The sequence below is a fragment of the Aphelocoma coerulescens genome, chromosome 1A, assembly GCF_041296385.1.
Source record: "Aphelocoma coerulescens isolate FSJ_1873_10779 chromosome 1A, UR_Acoe_1.0, whole genome shotgun sequence".
Lineage (NCBI taxonomy): Eukaryota > Metazoa > Chordata > Aves > Passeriformes > Corvidae > Aphelocoma > Aphelocoma coerulescens.
In genome coordinates this window covers 19,469,201-19,488,969 of record NC_091014.1, presented here as the reverse complement: position 1 = coordinate 19,488,969, position 19,769 = coordinate 19,469,201, and the positions used below count along the sequence as shown (strand labels likewise).

The window sequence follows — 19,769 nt, the reverse complement described above, 5'->3', positions numbered from 1 at the left end:
TAGCACTTTATTATTATAATTATATATTAATAGAATGGTTTGTTATGTGAATTGGCAAATGTACTTAAAGCTGTAGTTAAAGATGTTTGCTTAGTCTTGCCACATCTGATGGGCAAGAAGCCAAGGCACCTTTTTTCATGTTATGATTCTCTGGTCTTTCCAAATAGGTGTGTATTTGGCTGTGCTTTTTTTGACTTGGTTCAGTAGGTTTTACTGTTTCCAAGAGATTTGTGAAAGTAATTATTTGATTTTGATTGTGTTCTATAATTATTTGTAATTAGGTTGTTTGAAGTTTAGTAGGGACACATCTGTTCTGCATTGAGTAAATGTTTTTGGAGCCTGTGTCTGCCCTCCAGTGAAAGATGTACAAGACAGTCTGAAGTCCATCTGTAGACCTTCTAAGCTTTAGGTTAAGCTAGAATTCTTCCAAGAATGCCTAACTAGCTTAGTTATTTATTTTAAAAAGTGTCATTGAGGAACCAAAGGACACAATGGTGCTGTATTTTGAAGAAAACCTGGGTTTGCTCTGCCTTTGCCTGGTGATGACTGAAAACTAGCTAGTTACTGTAGCACTGAGTAGACCTATTGCAGCTTATCTTCTACACATCCCAAAAAAACCCCAGGAATAGATGACCTTTGGTGAACTCAGGGTACATTCGCTTGTATGTTAGTCTGAAAAATATATATTTTTCCCAGATATTCTTAAGAATAATTTTACCCAAGGCTTACTTCTAACTTTACATTTTCTTTAGGTGTTTTGACTACTTAGCTTTTATCACTTAACTGCAAAACTGCTTTCTGCCTAATTCTAAAAGGGAAAAAGCAGAAAAATATTAGTATGTATATACAGTCATGATTTTTGTTTAAATGTCTCATGGTACTGCTCTACAAATCAGACACTTCTTGAATTAATATCTGCCTGGTTTAGTATTAAATTTTGGTGAATATCTGGTAAACCCCCTACTATCGATGGTAGAGTTTTGCTATGGGTAGTAATATTCTGAGTGAAGAATAAACAGTGTTCTTTTCATTGTTATTAACTTTTCTGTGACTGTTTTACATCCAGCTCTCTTTTCAATTCACCCCTGCCCCCAAATGAAGGAGCAATCTCTCTAGCAATACAGGCGGTTGGTACCTTGGGGCATCTTGTGTTAATTATACAAGGGCTGCCACCAGTTACAAATACCAGCATTATCATGCAAAGAGAAAATCTTTTAATTCTATAACCATTAACTTCTTCTAACTTTTATTTTGCTGTAATTTCAAACTGTAGGCTCAGAGAGCTGAAGATTTGTTTCAGATAAACTTCCTTTTGAATATAAATTTTGAGAGGCCAGTGTTGTGTTTGAGACTTGGACACCTATCTAACATGTCGTTATTTGAAAAATAGGAATCAGTATTGTTGTGTATGATATTCATGCAGCACTTTCCTAGAGTATTTGCAAATGAGTATATGCATAGAGTATTTGCAAATGAGTATATGCATAGAGTATTTGCATTTGTTAAATAGCAACTTTGGAGAAAATACTGTTTGATTTTGGTTGAGAGAGTTTGCTTAACTGTTCATATCATCCTCACTTGTGTCTTCTCTGTTTAGTTATTTTCATTATATGTCTGGGGTAAAATAATAATTGTTCCTGTGTTCTATATTTTTTGTTTGGTTTATTTGTCAAAAGTTTAATATTAATAGGGTAAATACAAGGCTTCCATTGCATGCTTTTATGCAAAAAGTTTGAAGATGTATTGTCTGTAAAATAAACTACTAATTCTTTCTGTAGATGGCAACAAATGATCTGATGATTTTCATAGTAATTTGGAGCTTTTTATCTGATTTCGTTTTCAATAGGTAAATTATTATGAAATGCACATAAAGCTTTATTCTTGGCCCTAATCTGGGATTGCTCTTCCAATAATTATTATGAAAAAATTTATTCCCTTTAGCTTTATAAAGTATTTTAATGTATTTAGTAGAAACTGCAGTGTCAAGCAGATGTATTTGGTTGTAATTTACTGCTCAGTATTTGTACTAGAAGGGATCTTACCGAAAGAAATTTGTAACATAGTGATTGCTTTTGTTTTTACAGTATGCATTCATATATATGTCATGTTTAACTTCCATAGATAAATACGTTATATACTTTGTTGTGCAAAATACAATATCAGTTTTTCCATGTTTTAGATTAAATAAGATTATGAATCAGGTGGCCATTCAGCGAAAGAAGCATTTTGTTGAACGAGTGCACAGTTACTGGTTGCTTAAAAGACTGTCTAGGAATGGTGTTCCACTGTTGAGAAGGCTGCAGTCGAGTTTACAGTCACAAAGAAATACACAACAGGTACGTGATACACTTTTTACTTACATGAAGAAATCAGAAATTTTCTATTTTATTGAGTAAAAAATAAACTAGGAAACCTAGCACAAAGTAAAAACTTTCTTTTACTCAGGACTGAATAAATTCCTTACCATATTCTGAAGTGATACTACCTATACTGGCAGTCGGGAATTATCTAATACTTTTTAATATATGAGATATTAAAAAAAAAAAAAATCTGCAGCTTTTTCTTTTGTTTTGCTTAAATGTTTCACAAAAATACTACCATCACAAATACCATAATGCCATTTTTCTTTGATTAGTGTTGGAGTTTTTGGGAACTCTTTCTTCAATGTTCTGTGAGTTAGATAAAAAATAAAAAAATTTTGAATTGATCAAAAGATGCAAAGCAGATGTCTTATTTGGCACTTGAAAAAAAAGTAGATTCTAACTGGGTAAAGGATAAGACAGCTAGTTTACAGTTTTCAAATTCAGATCCATATTGCCCACCTTGTTCAGTAATAACAGAACAAAAGGCAAGTTGTTGATGAAGTTCAAAGACCTGTTTCAACTTCTGGTTTTGCTTTTGACACAGTTAAGTGGGATTGTAGACATGCCTAAGTTAAGTTGTACACTCCTACGAGTAAGTTGCTGAAAAACATCAAATGAGTGACTCCACATGGTCTGTTTTGGCTTCAAGTTAATGGATAAATAATTAAAACTTCTGAGTTGTGTGGATCCATGTGTACAGACTTTGAAATGCTGTGAAGCATCATGACGTGGAAATTCTTACTGCATCCCAATTACCTTTTTTAATTGAACGGAATATGTAGTTGGCTGTGTTCTTTCCATCCCCCAGATGTTTGACTTCCTGTAAAACAGCCTCTAAAACTTAGGAATTAATTTTATAATAATTTACTTGTATTAAATTGAATTTTTTTCCTCCTCTAAAGTGGAACTATTATTTTTGTTAGAGTTGTATTTCTGTTTGGTGAATTAAGTCATTGATTGAAGTAGTCATAAAAATACCACGGTCAACACTGCTTCCTAATTTTTTGTTCTGTCATTTGTGTGTGTTTATTTTTTTAGCTTTTCCTCTGGAAAAATAATTAATAACTTCCAGAATAACTGAGATTGGAAAGGACCTCTAGAGGTCACCTGATACAACCCCACTGCTCAAGCAGGGCCACTTAGAACAGGTTGTCCAGCACCATGTCCAGCTGGCTATTGAATATCTCCAAGGGTGGAAACTGCAGCCTCTCTGGGCAGCCTGTGCCAGTGCTTGGTCACCCTTACAATTTTAAAAAAACCCAGCATTCTTCTGATGTGCATTCTTACTTTGTGCCCATTGCCTCTTTTACTGTCACTGGGCACCACTGAAAGGAGCCTGGCTCTTAGCTTCTTGCCTCCTCCCTTCAGGTATTTATGTGCATTAGTGAGACTTCTGCCCCTGAGCCTTTTCTCCTCCAGGCTAAACAGTTAGAGCTCTCTCAGCCTTTTCTCATAGCTGAGATTCTCAAATTCCAGTTACAGGATTCCTTTTAGGTGGAGTCAGCTTTGAATATAAATTGACCACTTGTTCATCTTGTTTTTATTGTTTCTATATTGCTCCATTTTGAAATTTGATTAATCTTTTACTTTTGCCTCAGAAGTTCTGAAGAGTGGTGCCTGGCAGTGTATCTAATTAGTGTTACCTAGTAATAGTTGAAATTCATTTATTCAGATAATAAACTTTATTTTTAAATGAGCTTGAGTCCTTATGAAATACTGAAGTGAAGCACAGAAGTGTGATGCTATTGTGGCATAGAACTAGACCAGTGTTAGTGTCTGAAAAATTACACATGCCAGTTTTCTTCTGGGATGGCATGATAAGGCTGCAACATTTCTACGTATTTAAATAATGACTGTGACAATAAAACTGTAATTGTAACTGATGTTTGATTAAAATAAAATAGGCCTTTGATATCAGCATTTTAAAATTGAATTGCCTATTTACACTTTGGTACAAACAGTATTTCTTAATTTTCTTTTCTAATTTGAGAATGATTCTTAAATAAGGAAATAATAAAAATATATTCTAAATGGAAGCTATTTATATTGGTCTGTTAAAAAGTTTGTTCTTTGAAAAAGTAAAATCTGGTTTCAAGGCGGGCTGAGTATTAAATGATTCTGTTGATGAAAAATGTGTAGTTAGTGCTTTTCAGTGAGTAGCAAGTGTCCTGTGTATGACATTGTGTCTTCTCCATAGCACCTTCAATATCTATTTATTAAAGTAGTCATAACTGCAAGGCATTTAATGTATTTTGTTACTCCCAAGTATAAACCAAATTATGATCAAGACACTAATAAACAGCTATGGCATAGCTGCTGTGAGAAAAATCTCACAAAAATTTTTAGATAGGCATGATTATTTTGTTAATTTCAGTCCAGATGGGAAAATTATTTTTATTTCATGTGAGGGGGTCAGAATATCAAGAAACCTACATAGATTTTTCAGTTAGTCAAAGAAGTATAAACAGTGATGTAATGCAGATTCAGATTTTTTTTTTACTGTTACTTAAACAGAAAAGAACTGTTATAAGGAGGAACCAAAACCCTGAAAATGGTTTCAGGATGCTTAGTAGAAATGTGATTTTGATCCCTCTCTGGTTACTAGAACAAATTTCGCAAAGGGAGAGGTCTTCATGACCTAGATTTGCTTCCTAATAAATGTGTTTCAGAGTTCAGTTATGGTATGATTTTGAAGGTCCAAGAGTTCTAAATGAGGCAAAAAGACCTGGACTGCCTCACAATCTGCAGGAACAAGGAACTGTCTAAGAATGGTTTATACTCTCACTTCTGTCTCCACCTAGAAATTAAGGAAGGTTATTGGAATACTCTAATAAATTTACATCCTCATTATTTTAGTTTTTTTCCCTGAACTTTAAGAACGCTTGAATGAAAAGAAGGTGTGAAATTTAAATGTAGAAGCTTGTTGCTGCTGTAATGATGTTAGTTTAAAGCCACTTTTAGAAGAAATACAGAAGAAGGTGCCGATGACTTAAGGTCACACCTGCACTGAAGATTTCATTAAGAACACAAGTTGCAGCCACTAAATGGCTTTGTCTGACTGGCGTACAAGTCCAGCAGAGCATGCTAATAAAACTTAATTGTATTGCTCAAGTTCCAATTTCATCACTGCCATTCTATTTTTGTTTGTATCCTATTAAGTTACAGTCTCTGTAAGGAGTGAGGAGGCTGTTCCCACACATTCACATCCAGAATAAGGAGGGATATGGTGCTACACTGGCAGTGTTCCTGCTAATATGGAGAGACTGGTAGCATGCTAATGGTGAGACTAGGTCTCAGTTGCTGCATGTTCTTTGTGTAGACTTTAAAATGTTTTCCTCTTCCCTCAGTATTGACTTACGCCTTTTTCTGGTCTTAAAAATTGAGAGCCAGACACGGTTAAGGGAAAAAAGGGCTTTTAGCTCGGCATTTAATAAGGATCCTTATGGTGCACCACTTTGCCAAGGTGGAATGCACCAACATGCACCCACTCGATAGATCGTGTACACAATTTATAGACCTCGCAAATGAGCATATCTATAAAGATTCCCTAATGAGAGGCTTGAATGATTAGTGTGCTATCCCCCCATCCTGAGGAATTCCCCCCTGGATGGGCCTAATCTTAGTTTACAGGATGTGTTCTAGAGAGGACCTTGGTTTCTCAGGACAGTCTAGGGCTTTCCGGCCTCCAACTGCGAGGCTTCCAGGATGTTTGGTCTCCTGGCTAAGTTATGACTATGCTAAGTTATTGGACTTAAGGAATTACAAGTATGCATGCTAAGAGCACTGAGGACATATAAAAGGTATATTAAAAAAAAGGCGAAAAATCATCATGGCATCATAATAAATGTATAAGTATTAGCTTTTCCAGGTAATACTATGTTGGGCAAGAACTAAGTACATTGGAAAATCATAGACTTACAGAATGGTTTGGAGTGGAAGGGGCCTTAAAAATCATCTAGTTCCCACCCTGCTGCCATGGGCAGGGACAACTTCCACTAGACCAGGTTGCTCAATGCCCCACCCAACCTGGCCTTGAACACTGTCAGGGATGGGGCATTCACAGCTTTTCTGGATAACCTGTTTCAGTGTCTCACCACCCTCAGAGTCAAGAATTTCTTCCTAATATCTAGTCTAAATTCCCCTTCTTTCAGTTTGAACTCATTGTTCCTTGTCCTATCAGTACAGTTCCTGATGAAGAGTCCCTCTCCAAACAAGAGTTTCTTTATGAAATTTTCTTGTGTCATCAGCCAAATGAAACTTGGTGGCTCTCAGGACAGTTGTAGAGAAAGAAAGACTTGGAAGAAAAAGAACTTTCCTACGAGAAAGTTAATAAAATCTTTATCAGAAAGCTAAAAATTTTGAAAGGAACTCTTTCTGTCTTAAGTTTTTACTGGTTGGTTGTTGAAAACCACTCCATCACACTCTCTTCAACTTGTCTGGATCTTTTAATCTAATTCAGGTATATATTGTATGTCATGTAGTAAGTAGATTAGGGCAGAGGAGGGTTATCTTAGCTATTAAGCTGTAAACTGTCTGCCAACATTACTTTGCACAGAAGTGTCAAAAAATTGGAGGCTTGCTATTGATCCCCAAGCCAAAGTGCCATTTAGGAAGGTAGTGTATGTGTACAGAAAAATAAAAGGCAAACAGGGTGCTCTTGATATTTTGAGTCACATCTGCAGATTGACAAGTATGTGCCTATTCTGTGGAATGAAACTGGTGAAACAACTGATTCAGGTAAAAGATTTTTATTTTATTTGAGTGCAACTGCACCTTGAGGTTTAGCCAAATACTTAAGTCTCTAATAAACTACCCTAAAGCCTGCTGTACCATAATTTTTTCTTGCTGTATTTACGTTTCCTGACCCACCCTAAAACTAGTATGGCTTTGTTGACTTAGCTTTCATCAGGCTTGGTTCCCCAGTTTCTTAAATTGCACAGTTACATAGGGCAAAAGAGCAGACTCTGAATGGTTGCAGGCAAAGGGATGACAAGCCTTCTACTTCTGGCAGTCACCACAATTTAATTTTGGTTCTGAAAAACAGTAGAAGTGAAAAAATAGTACAGCTATGTCAGTTAAGAGTTAGGTTGCTTTTCCACACATGGGGTCTATACTCAGAGATGAAGGGGTGTAGGAGAGCAGCAATTAGTGGCAGTGTAGACTTCCTATTTCAGTTAGTCTCTTGAGAATTTTATGGAATTGAAAAATATTAATATTCTTTTATGTCAGAGTTTACTTTGAACTATTTTGACCCCAGCAGTTAAATTATGTTTTGTTTATGTCAAGATTTAACTCTTTAAAAGAAATTATAACTGTCAGTTGTAACAGTCATTGGGAAAGGGAACTAGAAGTTTCTAGCTCCAGTTTTTCAGTTGTTTTTCTTTTTGGTTTGTTTTTTTTTTTTTTTTTTCTCATTGAAAAGAGGAACAAACTGCTATTTCCAGACTGCTATATTCTAGTACAGAGATAGTTGATATTTCAAGTATTTCCAACTTCAGTGAAGTTGGAGATTCAAATGAACTAAGCTTTACCCCTCTGCAAAGTATATAAAGCAATAAAATACAATGCAGATGATAGAATTATAGCACTGGTAAATCTATTAGATAATGTTTTTAAACTTCCAGGTTTTGTAGTTTTATTTTTAGAGCCAACTATCTGAAAAATTGCAGAAGCTTCTTTTAGTGGATCTGTGGTACTTCTAAATTATCCTTTTCTTAAGGAATTTATGGCTTTCAGTGTAATAATTTGTAATGTTGTTTGTTGCTCATCTGCTTAGCCACTTTGCTTAATACCTCTGTCTTTTATATTTTATAGCTTATGAAATTTACCGTTTTAATTTTAGCTTTTAGAACACCCTCCCTCCAAGATGACTTATGAAGTGTATATTGCATTATGCTAGTTATGGGCAAGCATGCAAAGTTTTGGATATCTCTCAGAGATGCTTTTATAAAATACTCATTTTTCAAATGTAATAATTTTCCAAAGTAGATGTTTCTTTTGTGTACTTGGTGCTAATATCAGGACTTCTGTTTCTTTATGGCCTCTTTTCTGGTGAATTACAAATACCATTTGAATCCTATAAGTAGAATTCCAGTATCCTCCCTTTTCCTTGTGAAAAATAGTAAAGGGAAACAATCACTGGGTTTTGTATGTACAAATCAATCTAAATACTGCAAGTGTTCCAACATTACTTACTCTGAAAAAATGCATAAATTAAATTCTTCCATCCATTTTCCAAAAGTGTGTGTTGCTGCATTATTCACCTGCAGTACCATTTGAAGTTACTGTATTATCTAATAAACAGCTTTTCATTTCCTGTCCTCACAAGCCATAATTACTTTGTTTTGTTACAAGTGTGTCCTAGTTCTGCTGGGTGTGGGGGACATGGACTGTGATGACCACATGAATAATTTGTTCCTACCAGGCTGGAGTTTCTGAAGAAACTGATGGTGTTCACCTAGTTTGGATTTTGATGCAAAAATGTTGTATTGTATTTTGCAGCTTGTTGTATTTCTAGGTTGCTGTTTGCTATGTTGCTTCTTCTGATGTCAGTAGCCTTTGCCACAGGATTGCTGTCCAGTTTAGATTTTATTTTCAATTAGACACTTGAGTAACTCTGGAAGATACCCTGACCACAAGTTTTCTCTTCTTGCAGCATGAAGCTTATGACCAAGTGCCACAACTATAAGACAGTAGTTTTTCCCTTCACATGCATACGTTCTGTAATTATATAGAACTGTTGTATAGAACAATTGTATAATATTGTATATTATTGTATATAATATATATATAGTTTGTATATTGTATTATATTGTATAATATATTGTATAAAAAGAGGTATGCATTTTTCATTTCATGAAAACATTTTGATTCTTTTCTTAGAGAGAAGATGATGAAGAAATGCAAGCCTTAAAAGAAAAATTGAAGTACTGGCAAAGACTGCGCCATGATCTTGAAAGAGCACGTTTATTGATAGAACTTATACGTAAACGTGAAAAATTAAAAAGAGAACAGGTAAATGGAGCACCTTTTAATTTGGTGAAACTTTTCTGAAGGAAAGATAATTTAAGTATTCTCACAGTTTTTTCAGTAGAAGGACTGCTGTATTTTAATCCTCACATAGGGTCAAGTAGTATACATGCATGCTGTGCATTCAAACTATTGAAAATATGTAAAATTTTCATAGAATCATAGAATGGCTTGAGTTCAAAGGAACATTAAGGATCATGTAGTCCAGCTCCTCTTCAATGAACAGGGACATCTTCAACTATATGAGGTTGTTCAAAGCCCCATCCAACTTAACCTTTAATTTTTCCAGGAATGAAGCATCTACCACCTCTCTGGGCAACCTGTGGTTCCAGTGCTTCACCCTCACTTTAAAATAATTATTCCTTATATGTAGTCTGAATCTACCCTCTTTTAGTTTAAAACTATTACCCCTTGTCCTGTCACTACAGGCCCTACTAATCAGTTTGTCCCCATCTGTCTTATAAACCCCCTTTAACTACTGAGAGGCTGCAATAATGTCTCCTTTGGGCTTTCTCTTCTCCAGGCTGAACAACCTCATTTCTCTCAGCCTTTCTTCAGAAGAGAGCTCCAGTCCTCTGATCATATTTGTGGCCCTCCTCTGGATTCACTCCAACAGCTTTATGCCCTTATGTTGGGGGCTGCAGAGCTGGATGCTGCAGTCCAGGTGGGGTCAAATGAGGGCAGAATAGAGGGACAGAATCACCTCCCTTGACCTGCTGGCCACACTTCTTTTGATACAGCCCTGGATACCTTTGACTTTCTGGGCTGCAGGCACACACTGCCAGCTCATATTGAGGTTTTCATCCACCGTTACTCTCAAGCTCTTGACAGGGCTGGATCTGTTCATTCCCCAGCCAGTATTGATACTTGGGGTTGCCACAACCCAGGTGCAGGAGGACCTGGAACTCGACGGTGTTGAGCCCCATGAGATTCCCATGGGGCCCACTTCTTGAGCTTGTCCAGGTCCATCTGGATGGCATCCTGTCCTTCAGATGTGTCAACTGCACAATTCAGCTTGGTGTCATCTGCAGATTTGTTGAGGGTGCACTCGATCCTGTGGTCTCACGTCATTGATGAAGATACTAAACACTTCTGGTTCCAGTACAGACCCCTGAGGGACACCAGTCATTACTGATCTCCATCCTAAGTCTGAGCTGTTGATCACTGCTCTCTGGATGCAGCCATCCAGCCAATTCCTTACCTATGGAACAGTCTACCCATTGAATCCATCTCTCTTCAGTTTAGAGAGAAGGATGTTGTTGGGGACCATGTGAGAGGACTTAAGAGAAGTCCAGATAGATTACATCCATAGCTCTTCCATTGTCTGCTGATAGAGTTATTCCATCATAGAAGGCCACTAGGTTGGTTAGGCAGGACTTGCCTTTGGTAAAGTTGTGCGGGTTGTCTCAAATCATCTCCTTGTCCCCCACATGGAAGCTTTGCATAGCTTCTAGGAGGGTCTGTTCCATGATGTTTGCAGGCACAGATGTGAGGTTGACAGGTTGGTAGTTCCCACGGTCATCCTTTCAGCCTTTTAAAAAATGGGCGCAATGTTTCTCTTTTTCCAGTCACCTGGGTCTTCACTTCATTGCCATGACTTTGCAAATATTATGCAGGGTGGCTTGGCTACCAGACAGCATCCCTCTAGTCTTTCCAGAGTACCTGTCCCTGCTTTCACTGCCTGTGCACTTCTTGCCTGTTAGTTTGATCAGCCAAGTTTCAACTTACCCCTCCCAGTCTCTTGCCTTACTTTCCTGATTTCTTAAACCTAGGTATCAAGAGCTTTTGTGTTTTATTTAAGACACATTAAAGATCTGCCACCAGCTCTGTTTTGCTCCTTTCTCTCTGAGGGCAGTCTCCCATGGGGTCCTATGGCCTAATGCCTTGTACAGCTGGAAGTTTGCTTTCCTAAAATTAAGGATGCTAATTTTACTCTTCACCTGACCCACATCTCTGAGGAGTATGAATTCCATCCATGTGTGATAACTGCAGCCCTGGCTGCCTCCAGTCCTGACGTCTCAGATTAGCTCACTTGCATTGGTGACCACCAGATCCTCTATCACATTCCGTCTGGTAGGGCTGTCTATTACTTGCCATGCGAAGTTATAATGCATTCCAAGAGTATAATGCATTCCTACAGCTTGTCATGCTACTTTTCCAGATGTCAGAGTGGTTGAAATCCCCAGCAGGACAACAGCCTGCAAAAGTAATGCCTGCTGTAGCTGGAGCAAGAAGGGTCCCCATGATCTGAAATAAATGCCAACAGTATAGTTCCCTCACTCACCTCAGTGTTTAAGCTTTCAACCTGCTCATGGCTTTTCTTGAGACAGCTCTTCACAATATATACATTTCTCAATGTAAAGGGCAATCCCGCTACTCCTTTCTCCCCTCTTGGCCCTTCTGACCAGCTTGTAGCCATCCATAGTCACACTCTAGTCATGGTATTCGTCCCACCAAATTTCAGTAATGGAAATTAGGGCAGAGCTCTCTAGCAGCACTGTGACCTCCAGCTCCTTCCGTTTGTTGCACATGCTGTGTGCATTGGTATAGAGAAATTATTTAACAAGGCATTCTGTTAGACTTGGAAAAACGATTGGTTTCTGAAGAACTGTAGAAGATTTGATCTATTCAGGTTTTCCCAATACAGATCCATGTACTTTTATCCTTCTGTCCCAAAAAAAAAAAGCTGTATCTGAAGTCCTATGACATTCTACAGTTAACATTGCCAGGAGAAGAGATTTGAGGAAATGGTAATGCAGAAAGACAAACTTTTATATGAAAACTGTGAAAGTAAAATGTTTGCACTTAGGAGTTTTTAATGGCCCTTATTTATGAAAACACCCTTTCGTTTTGACTTTTGCAAACTGTGAACATTTATTTCAAGCTTATAAAATTTGTCATTCTGGAGTGTTTTCTGGAATTCTGTATTATTATTTATATGCATGTATTTTATGTATGTGTGTTTGCTTATACTTTATTGACATTTTTATATTACACTTATATACACAGCTTTAATTTTTCATTAAGAATTTACTTTTGCCATAGCAAGACTGTTGCATTACTGATAACTCTTTAGACGGCCTGAAAATTAAGCTACAGAGGAATTGAAATAGTGACAAAAATAACAAAAATTCTGAAGGACGTTCAACTATTTGAAGATGTTGATTCCGTTTTTTTGAAATTCTTTTCTTGGAATTTATGTAGGACATTGTCTTTCCAATTACTCTTTGTTTTGGTCTTATGTAGCCTGTAAATCAGATTCTCTTTTTAAACTTTGAACTTAGCAGTATAACTGAAATTTGATTTGAAACGTTACTTTTAAATTCTTATTATTTTCACATTGTTGGTGAATTGTGAAGCTGTTATTTTGTAACATCTTTTCAAAAAAAAATACATGTAAAAGTGTAACAGAATTCTTACCTATAGAATACAAATTTGAGTTCTGGGAAGCTGGAGTTTTAGGAATGAGAATGATTTTTTCTTATAAAATCGTTAGCTGAAAACCTGTGTCAGACAAATGCCAGCTGATGATACTTAAAGTAGTACTGAACTAATTTATTTAAATGTATTTATATTTTATTTCTTATCTAAAATACTATACTATTGCTGCAAAACAACTAATACAGATTGTTAATGAAAAATGCTCAATTGGATAACTGTTACTTCTTTAGGTCAAGATTGAGCAGGTTACTATGGAACTTCAGCTTATTCCATTCACTGTCCTTCTGCGATCGGTTCTGGATCAGCTGCAGGAAAAGGATTCTGCTCGAATATTTGCTCAGCCGGTGAACCTTAAAGAGGTACATTTGCAGCTGTGTTTCCTGGTGTTTACATATGGCTTGGTGGCACTTAAGTACAAGAAATGAGAGTTAGAAACAGTGTTGCCTTTTAATCTTTATTCTGATAATTAACATTATGAGTTATGGTTTACTGCTATGAAAGCCTTTGCATGTTTACATACCAAAATAGTTTCTGGGAAATACTTCTATGGAATGTTTGGTACATATTGATATTTTTCAATAAGATGATTTTGGTAAAGCAAATTTGAAGGGTATCAAAAATTGAAATGCAGATACTGTGTTCGTACTTGAAGGTGAAACTAGACAGACTTAGATATACATGCGCGCGTGTGTGTGTGTGTGTGCATATACTGCATGCACATCTGTTTATTATACATAGAATCATAAAGATTGAAAAAGATCTCCAAGATTATCAAGTCCAGTCTTCAACCTAATACCACTATGCCAACTAAACCATATCACAAAGTGCCACATCCATTTGTTTTGAGCACTTCATGAATGGCAGCTCCACCACTTCCTGGGGAGCCTGTTCAATTCTTAACCACCCTTTCAGTGTAGAAATTTTTCCTGACATTCAACCTGAACTGCCCCTGACACAACTTGAGGCCATGTCCCCTTGTCCTGTCATTAGTTGCCTGGAAATAGGAGTACACAAAACCACAGAACTAAAAAAAAAACAAAAACCAAAAAACAGTAGTTTCAGCATCTCTCAGTAGAGCTCAAACTTGTTACCCAAGATGCAGAATATTGTAATATGTAAACTTCTGTTGGCAGGCAAATGTTTGCAATATCAAGATGTGCAATTCTAAGTTACATTTTGAATTTCTTGTATTGAGGTGTTACAAAATACGTTTAAGTGGATCAGTTAGTAACTAATGCTGCTTTGGCTGTAACAAGGCAGTTTTACTCATATGTGTTTTAAATATTTATTCAAAGGTTCCAGACTATTTGGATCATATTAAACATCCTATGGATTTCTCTACCATGCGAAAACGGTTAGAAGCGCAAGGCTATAAAAACCTCGCTGAGTTTGAAGAAGACTTCAATCTTATCATAGATAACTGTATGAAATACAATGCAAAAGATACAATATTTTATAGAGCTGCAGTGCGGTTACGAGATCAAGGAGGTGTAGTTCTCAGGCAAGCCAGGCGAGATGCTGAAGGAATTGGCTATAACAATGAAACTGGAATGCACTTACCGGAAAGGCCTAAACTTGAGTCACCCCAGCCTTTCTCCTGGGAAGATGGTAAGATGTTTTTCGATTATTTTTGGAAGTTGCATTTTTCACTGTGCACAGAGCGTATGTTCCATACAGATGTTTAGGATTGTTGCTGTGCAGTTTGCTAACTAGATTCCCCATCCCTCATTAAAAACACTGCTTGAAAGATTATGGTGTTTCTCTTCTATCAGATCTGTCGTTAGACATCAGTGCCATCTGGATTCTGATTTTGGCACAGTCAGAGCCTAATGTAACAACTTACACAGAAAAGGTTTTTAAGTTGATTGCTCTCTTTCACATGATTGTAAGACATGGAAAATGACTACCAGTGTTCATAAAGCTCAGTACATTTCTAAATAACCTACTGTATTAAAAAACTGAGCACATTTGTAATGCTAGGAATTAAAATTTATTCTTTTGACATACACATGAGTTTTCTAAGGTTAGGCAGTGGAGGAGAATAAGTAACACATTTCTTTTATAACCGTGATTTTGTCCTTTTCTTTAGCAAGAAGGAATTAATCTATTAGAGTGGGAAGGATTAATTATGTCTTCCTTCTGACCTTTTACTTTTTTGCTCTACTATGTAGTTTTTTTGAGCAAAATGCTGGTTAAGAAAAATAGTAAATAAGTAGTAGGAATTATTTCAACATTTCTGACTCTAATCTAAACAGGTTTTTGACAGTATTTTTTTATTTTCGCATGCCATTTTTTTTTTCCTCCTCTTGGTATTATTATTCTGAGAAATATTCTGGGAAATGCTAACATGTTTTCAATTGTACGTGTTTTGACTTCAGTGGATAGGTTACTGAATCCTGCAAACAGAGCACATATGTCCTTGGAAGAACAGCTGAGAGAGCTACTAGAAAAACTTGATCTCACCTGTGCAATGAAATCCAGTGGGTCAAGGAGCAAAAGAGCAAAGCTGTTAAAGAAAGAAATCAGCATTATTCGCAACAAACTAAGTCAGCAACACAACCAGGCTCCCCAAATAGAATCAGGTATTGGAAGTTTCGAAGAAGAAAGTGCAGCATTAGAACAAGACGGAGAAGAAGAAGGTAAGATTGTAAACCATGTTTAAATGAGTACTGTTCTGAATCACTTCAGTCAGCTGCTGTAATGTGAATAATAATGTGAATTAAAGAGTTTGATAAATTAATATTCGTTAAGTTTAAAATACTGATTTTAAAATTAAAATATTAGTTTTGAAATATGCAAATAGCTGCTTAATCACAACAAATATTTTAAAAGTAGAATGATCTTCTTAAAAAAACCTCCGTCCATTATTTTTCATGGTAGGAAGGTTTTAAAAACTTAAATGTTACAAAATGAAAGTGCAAACAATCTCATAGGAAAAGCAGTTGGAAATGGCTGAGTGGAAAATATCTTTGTACTTTTGGAAATACACTTAAATGTCAAAATATGTATTAGGGATCATTTGAGCCTTGGTCAACAGTAATGGAAGACTCTGGCTGTTGTACTGTGTTTTTAGCCTGTTTTATTCTCTGCTCTAGACTCTGGGGAGGAGGATGGGCAGGTTTTGGGGTTCTTTATTTATTTATTTATTTATTTATTTTAAATAAAGCTAACTATTGATAAGACTTAACAAATTTCATGTAGAATCAAGTCAGCTGTATCTACCCAGCTCTTCCCCTTTTTCTTCTCTTCCTCCTCAAAACATTTGTCTCAGAACTGCATCTACTCTTGGCTAATTGCCATTGATTTCAGTGAGAGCAGTGTGCTAGGACTAACTTCGTATTTCATATTTGAATATCATATTTGCATTTTTAGCTTTTAAATTAGTTTCTGAGGTTTTTATTGCTCATTTTTAAATGATGCAAAGAAAATATGTCACTCAAATAAAAATTCTATGGACTTTGTTTCATTATTAGCTCTAAGAAACTAAACTTTTTCTTTAGGAGAGTTAGAGATGGGTTTCATTTTTGAATAAGTGCATTGAATAGGAGGAGGAAAAGAGCTCAAGGGAAAGTGGAAGCACGGTAATAAATAAAATAGTCTCTATCTGTTGCAGCTTGATGCTTTCAAAATTTTTGAAAGGTGAAGTCAATAAAATGATTGTCCTTAACTGCCATTCAAACAGCAACTTAGTGTTTAATTGCAAACATAGAACTTGCTGAAGATTTGAGCATTGTTAGAAAAAGCGTACATGAATCAGCGCATTATCTTGTTCTGAGGCTTTTAAGTGTTCTCAAAATGTTTAATGGATTGGGTTTTTTTAATTTGGGTGGTTTTTTTAATTTTCAAGTGATGATGGTATTAAAATAGTCCTTTAGGAGTGTGAGTTTTGGCAGTGAATGAATCCACAACTTATTTGTAGCTTAACCTTTTTATGCCACAGCCTTTCACTTCAGCTATTTTTTGTGAAAAAAATAGTCCAAAGTGAGCAGTAGCTGTTTTCTTATATTTACAGTATATTACAGCTTTTTAAATAAAACATAATGAAAGGCATGATCCAGGGTTGATTGGTATTGTTGTTACGGTTCTGATCTAGTGAAGAGTAATAATAATTAGTTCAAATTTCAGTTCTCAAATGGAAGGTATATAGACAAGTAAAGAAAACAAATTGCCCAAAAAAAGATAAGAAAAGTATTAGAATCCTCTGCCCAGGATCTCTACAGGAGGTGACTTTGGTAGAGCTGTGAACTACCCCCCCTTGCAATTCAGTTTCCAGTCTTGGATCATGTGAAAAATATGGTACCAGAATAACCCCATGAAATTTAGGTTTTATTTCTAAATAATTCTCAAGTGGTTTTATTTAAATATTTTTTTGAATATTTTCTAATTACTTGTAAGAAAATCAGAATTTGTTCACAAAGAAAGTCACCTTGGAGATTCTAAACTATAGCATTTTTTGATTGCTGGTAGTTTAAATGTGCTTATCTGACTTTACGTTTCATTCCTCTGTTTCCCTGAAATACTAGTTACCAATTCTAATACCTGTGTGCCTTCAAATGATTGTGAGCACAGTCCCCCTGTATTGTAAAAATAGGTATTTTTAATCTGAACTATGCTATTATTTGATTAAACCTTAAACAACAGGGTAGAGATTTTTCTGCACTTAGAAGTCATTGATTTCCAAGTGAACATTGCTGAGCCAAAACCAAACAACAGACTACAAATAGAGAACTTTAAATGCTTGGCGGTTTTACACCTTTCTTCAGGTGGCATAGAAAATTTAACTAAGTTTAAATATTTTATGTGATAACATAAATAGTACATTGGTATTATACAGTTACTCTAGAATAAGTATTGTCTTCTATTTTGGAAGCTAGAAGGGTTTTACCATCTTTTTGAGTTGATAATTATGGGTTAGGACATCCTTCTGTTCGTATCAGGGTATGCTGCAATAGTAGAATGTTTATTTTCTTTCCAATTACTTGCAATGAAAAACTGAAACTACTTTTATACACCCACTGTCATATCTCTATTGTCTTTTCCCAGCATGGATTTAGGAAAATTGAGTGGGACATGATCATATTAAAAAAAATTAAAATGTGGGGCAGGGGGAAGGGGCCTGGAGAGAAATGGTAGAGGGTGGTTTTTCTGATTTCTCCTATCAAGTCTGCATTGTGAAGTGTGTTATTTGTCAACTAGTGGCTAATCAAGATGCAAGGTTTTGGGGGTGTTGGGTTTTTCTCCCCCATTTTTTATTACTTTTTCCTTTTGGTAGATAAAACTTCTGGTCACAATTGTAAAACAGCTTTACAAATCATACCCTTGTGTAGATTTTGTAACACATTTTAGTTCACCGAAGTAGATTAGGTTACAAATTTTTTTTTTTTACTGGTTATCTGATAAAATTTTTCATAGGCAGATAAGGTGAATATTGATAAGGTGAAATAGATTAAAATGTATATTATCAAAAATTTTACTTGAATGGCAGTATAATTGCATTTAACAGATAATGATCCACCACCTCAACTTTCTAATGAAAAAATAGATTTTGTAGTTTTTAGTTAATGAAACTAACATAACTGCATGAGAGGAAAAAAATACTTATCCAGGTATAAATTGTTAACACCAACTATAAACATCTTCTTTTTTACCCCTGTTACATTCCCAGTATAAAAGTAGGAACTACTAACTAGGACAGATTGTTGCTAGACAAGTTTTGTTTTTAAAATGTTATGCTTTGTTTCCAGACAACAATTTATTTGGTGGGCTGCACATTTATAGTGAGTTTTATAATAGACTTTATAACTACAGGTTTTCAAAAATCACACTCTATTTATAATTTTTTCAGGAGATAAATCTCCCCCTAAACTTGAACCATCAGATGCATTACCTCTTCCTTCAAACTTGGAGACTAATTCAGAACCACCAACCCTCAAACCAGTAGAACTCAATCCAGAGCAGAGTAAGCTTTACAAAAGAGTAAAATTTGATAATGAATTATATAGCACTTCCATTCAGAAAGAAATAAATGGACACACTCCAGAACACTTACTTGACAGTAATCTCAATGAGTCGACTGTTTCTGCTGTAGCTGAGTCATCAACTGATGTAAACAGACGTACATCCATTCTCTTCTGCAAATCGAAAAGTATAAGCCCCCAAAAGTCTGCAAAGAACACTGAAACCCAGCCAACTTCTCCACAGCTAGGGACCAAAACCTTTTTGTCTGTAGTCCTTCCAAGGTTGGAGACACTTCTGCACCCAAGGAAAAGATCAAGGAGTGCATGTGGAGATTCTGAGGTTGATGATGAGTCCCCTGTAAAGCGCTTGGATACAGGTAAATGTTTACAAAACTTATTTGAATGGATGCATCTGGAAAGTTAATATACCTGTTAATTTTTACGTACGTGTGGTTGTTAATCTTCGGATTTTAGGACTTGAAACAGGCTGTCCTCACAGTTGAGTAGTTACAGTTGAGAAAATGGTTACTCATTTTTGTGTTGGCCCTTGACAGTTAAACCTACTGAACCAAGTCTGGGTTCTTTGGTTTCATGATGCAGTTTTTAAGATTACACATATGGGTGCTTGATTTTTTTTTTTCTTTAGTTGAAACCTGTAGGAAAGATTAATCGGCTGCTTTTTTTCCTGTTAAATTCCATGGAAACTTGACATATGGTGCCAAAACTAGAAGGCTTGTAAGCAGGAGCATGAAAAATACTTGTGCCATGAATGATTTCATTTTGCCAAGTGTTACTCCAAGCATATTTTAACATTATGAAACTGATGACTGTGTATGAGGCACTTTATATATCTATGTATTTTATGGAAGTGTTAAAACTCCAAAGTAAAATGACACTTCATGTGTTTTCTTTTCTTTAGTCTGTTCACTTTAAGTGAAGTTGAAGGATCTGAGGGAAAGATTACGCTCTTAAAGAGACT

General features: G+C 35.9%; 1 protein-coding gene across 6 annotated transcripts in view; it reads left to right on the top strand.

The window, feature by feature from the left end:
- The window catches only part of BRD1 (bromodomain containing 1), a 60,594-nt gene that overhangs the window by 15,232 nt on the left and 25,593 nt on the right, over window positions 1-19,769 (top strand). For 4 of the 6 annotated variants that reach the window (XM_068995553.1, XM_068995536.1, XM_068995544.1 and 1 more), the window contains exons 3-8: window positions 2,180-2,336; window positions 9,246-9,377; window positions 13,064-13,192; window positions 14,129-14,441; window positions 15,212-15,472; window positions 18,679-19,167. In XM_068995553.1, coding sequence (XP_068851654.1) covers window positions 2,180-2,336; window positions 9,246-9,377; window positions 13,064-13,192; window positions 14,129-14,441; window positions 15,212-15,472; window positions 18,679-19,167 — 1,481 coding nt within the window. The remainder of the gene's footprint in view (window positions 1-2,179; window positions 2,337-9,245; window positions 9,378-13,063; window positions 13,193-14,128; window positions 14,442-15,211; window positions 15,473-18,678; window positions 19,168-19,769) is intronic. The other 2 variants (XM_068995564.1, XM_068995572.1) reach the window with 2 other exon arrangements.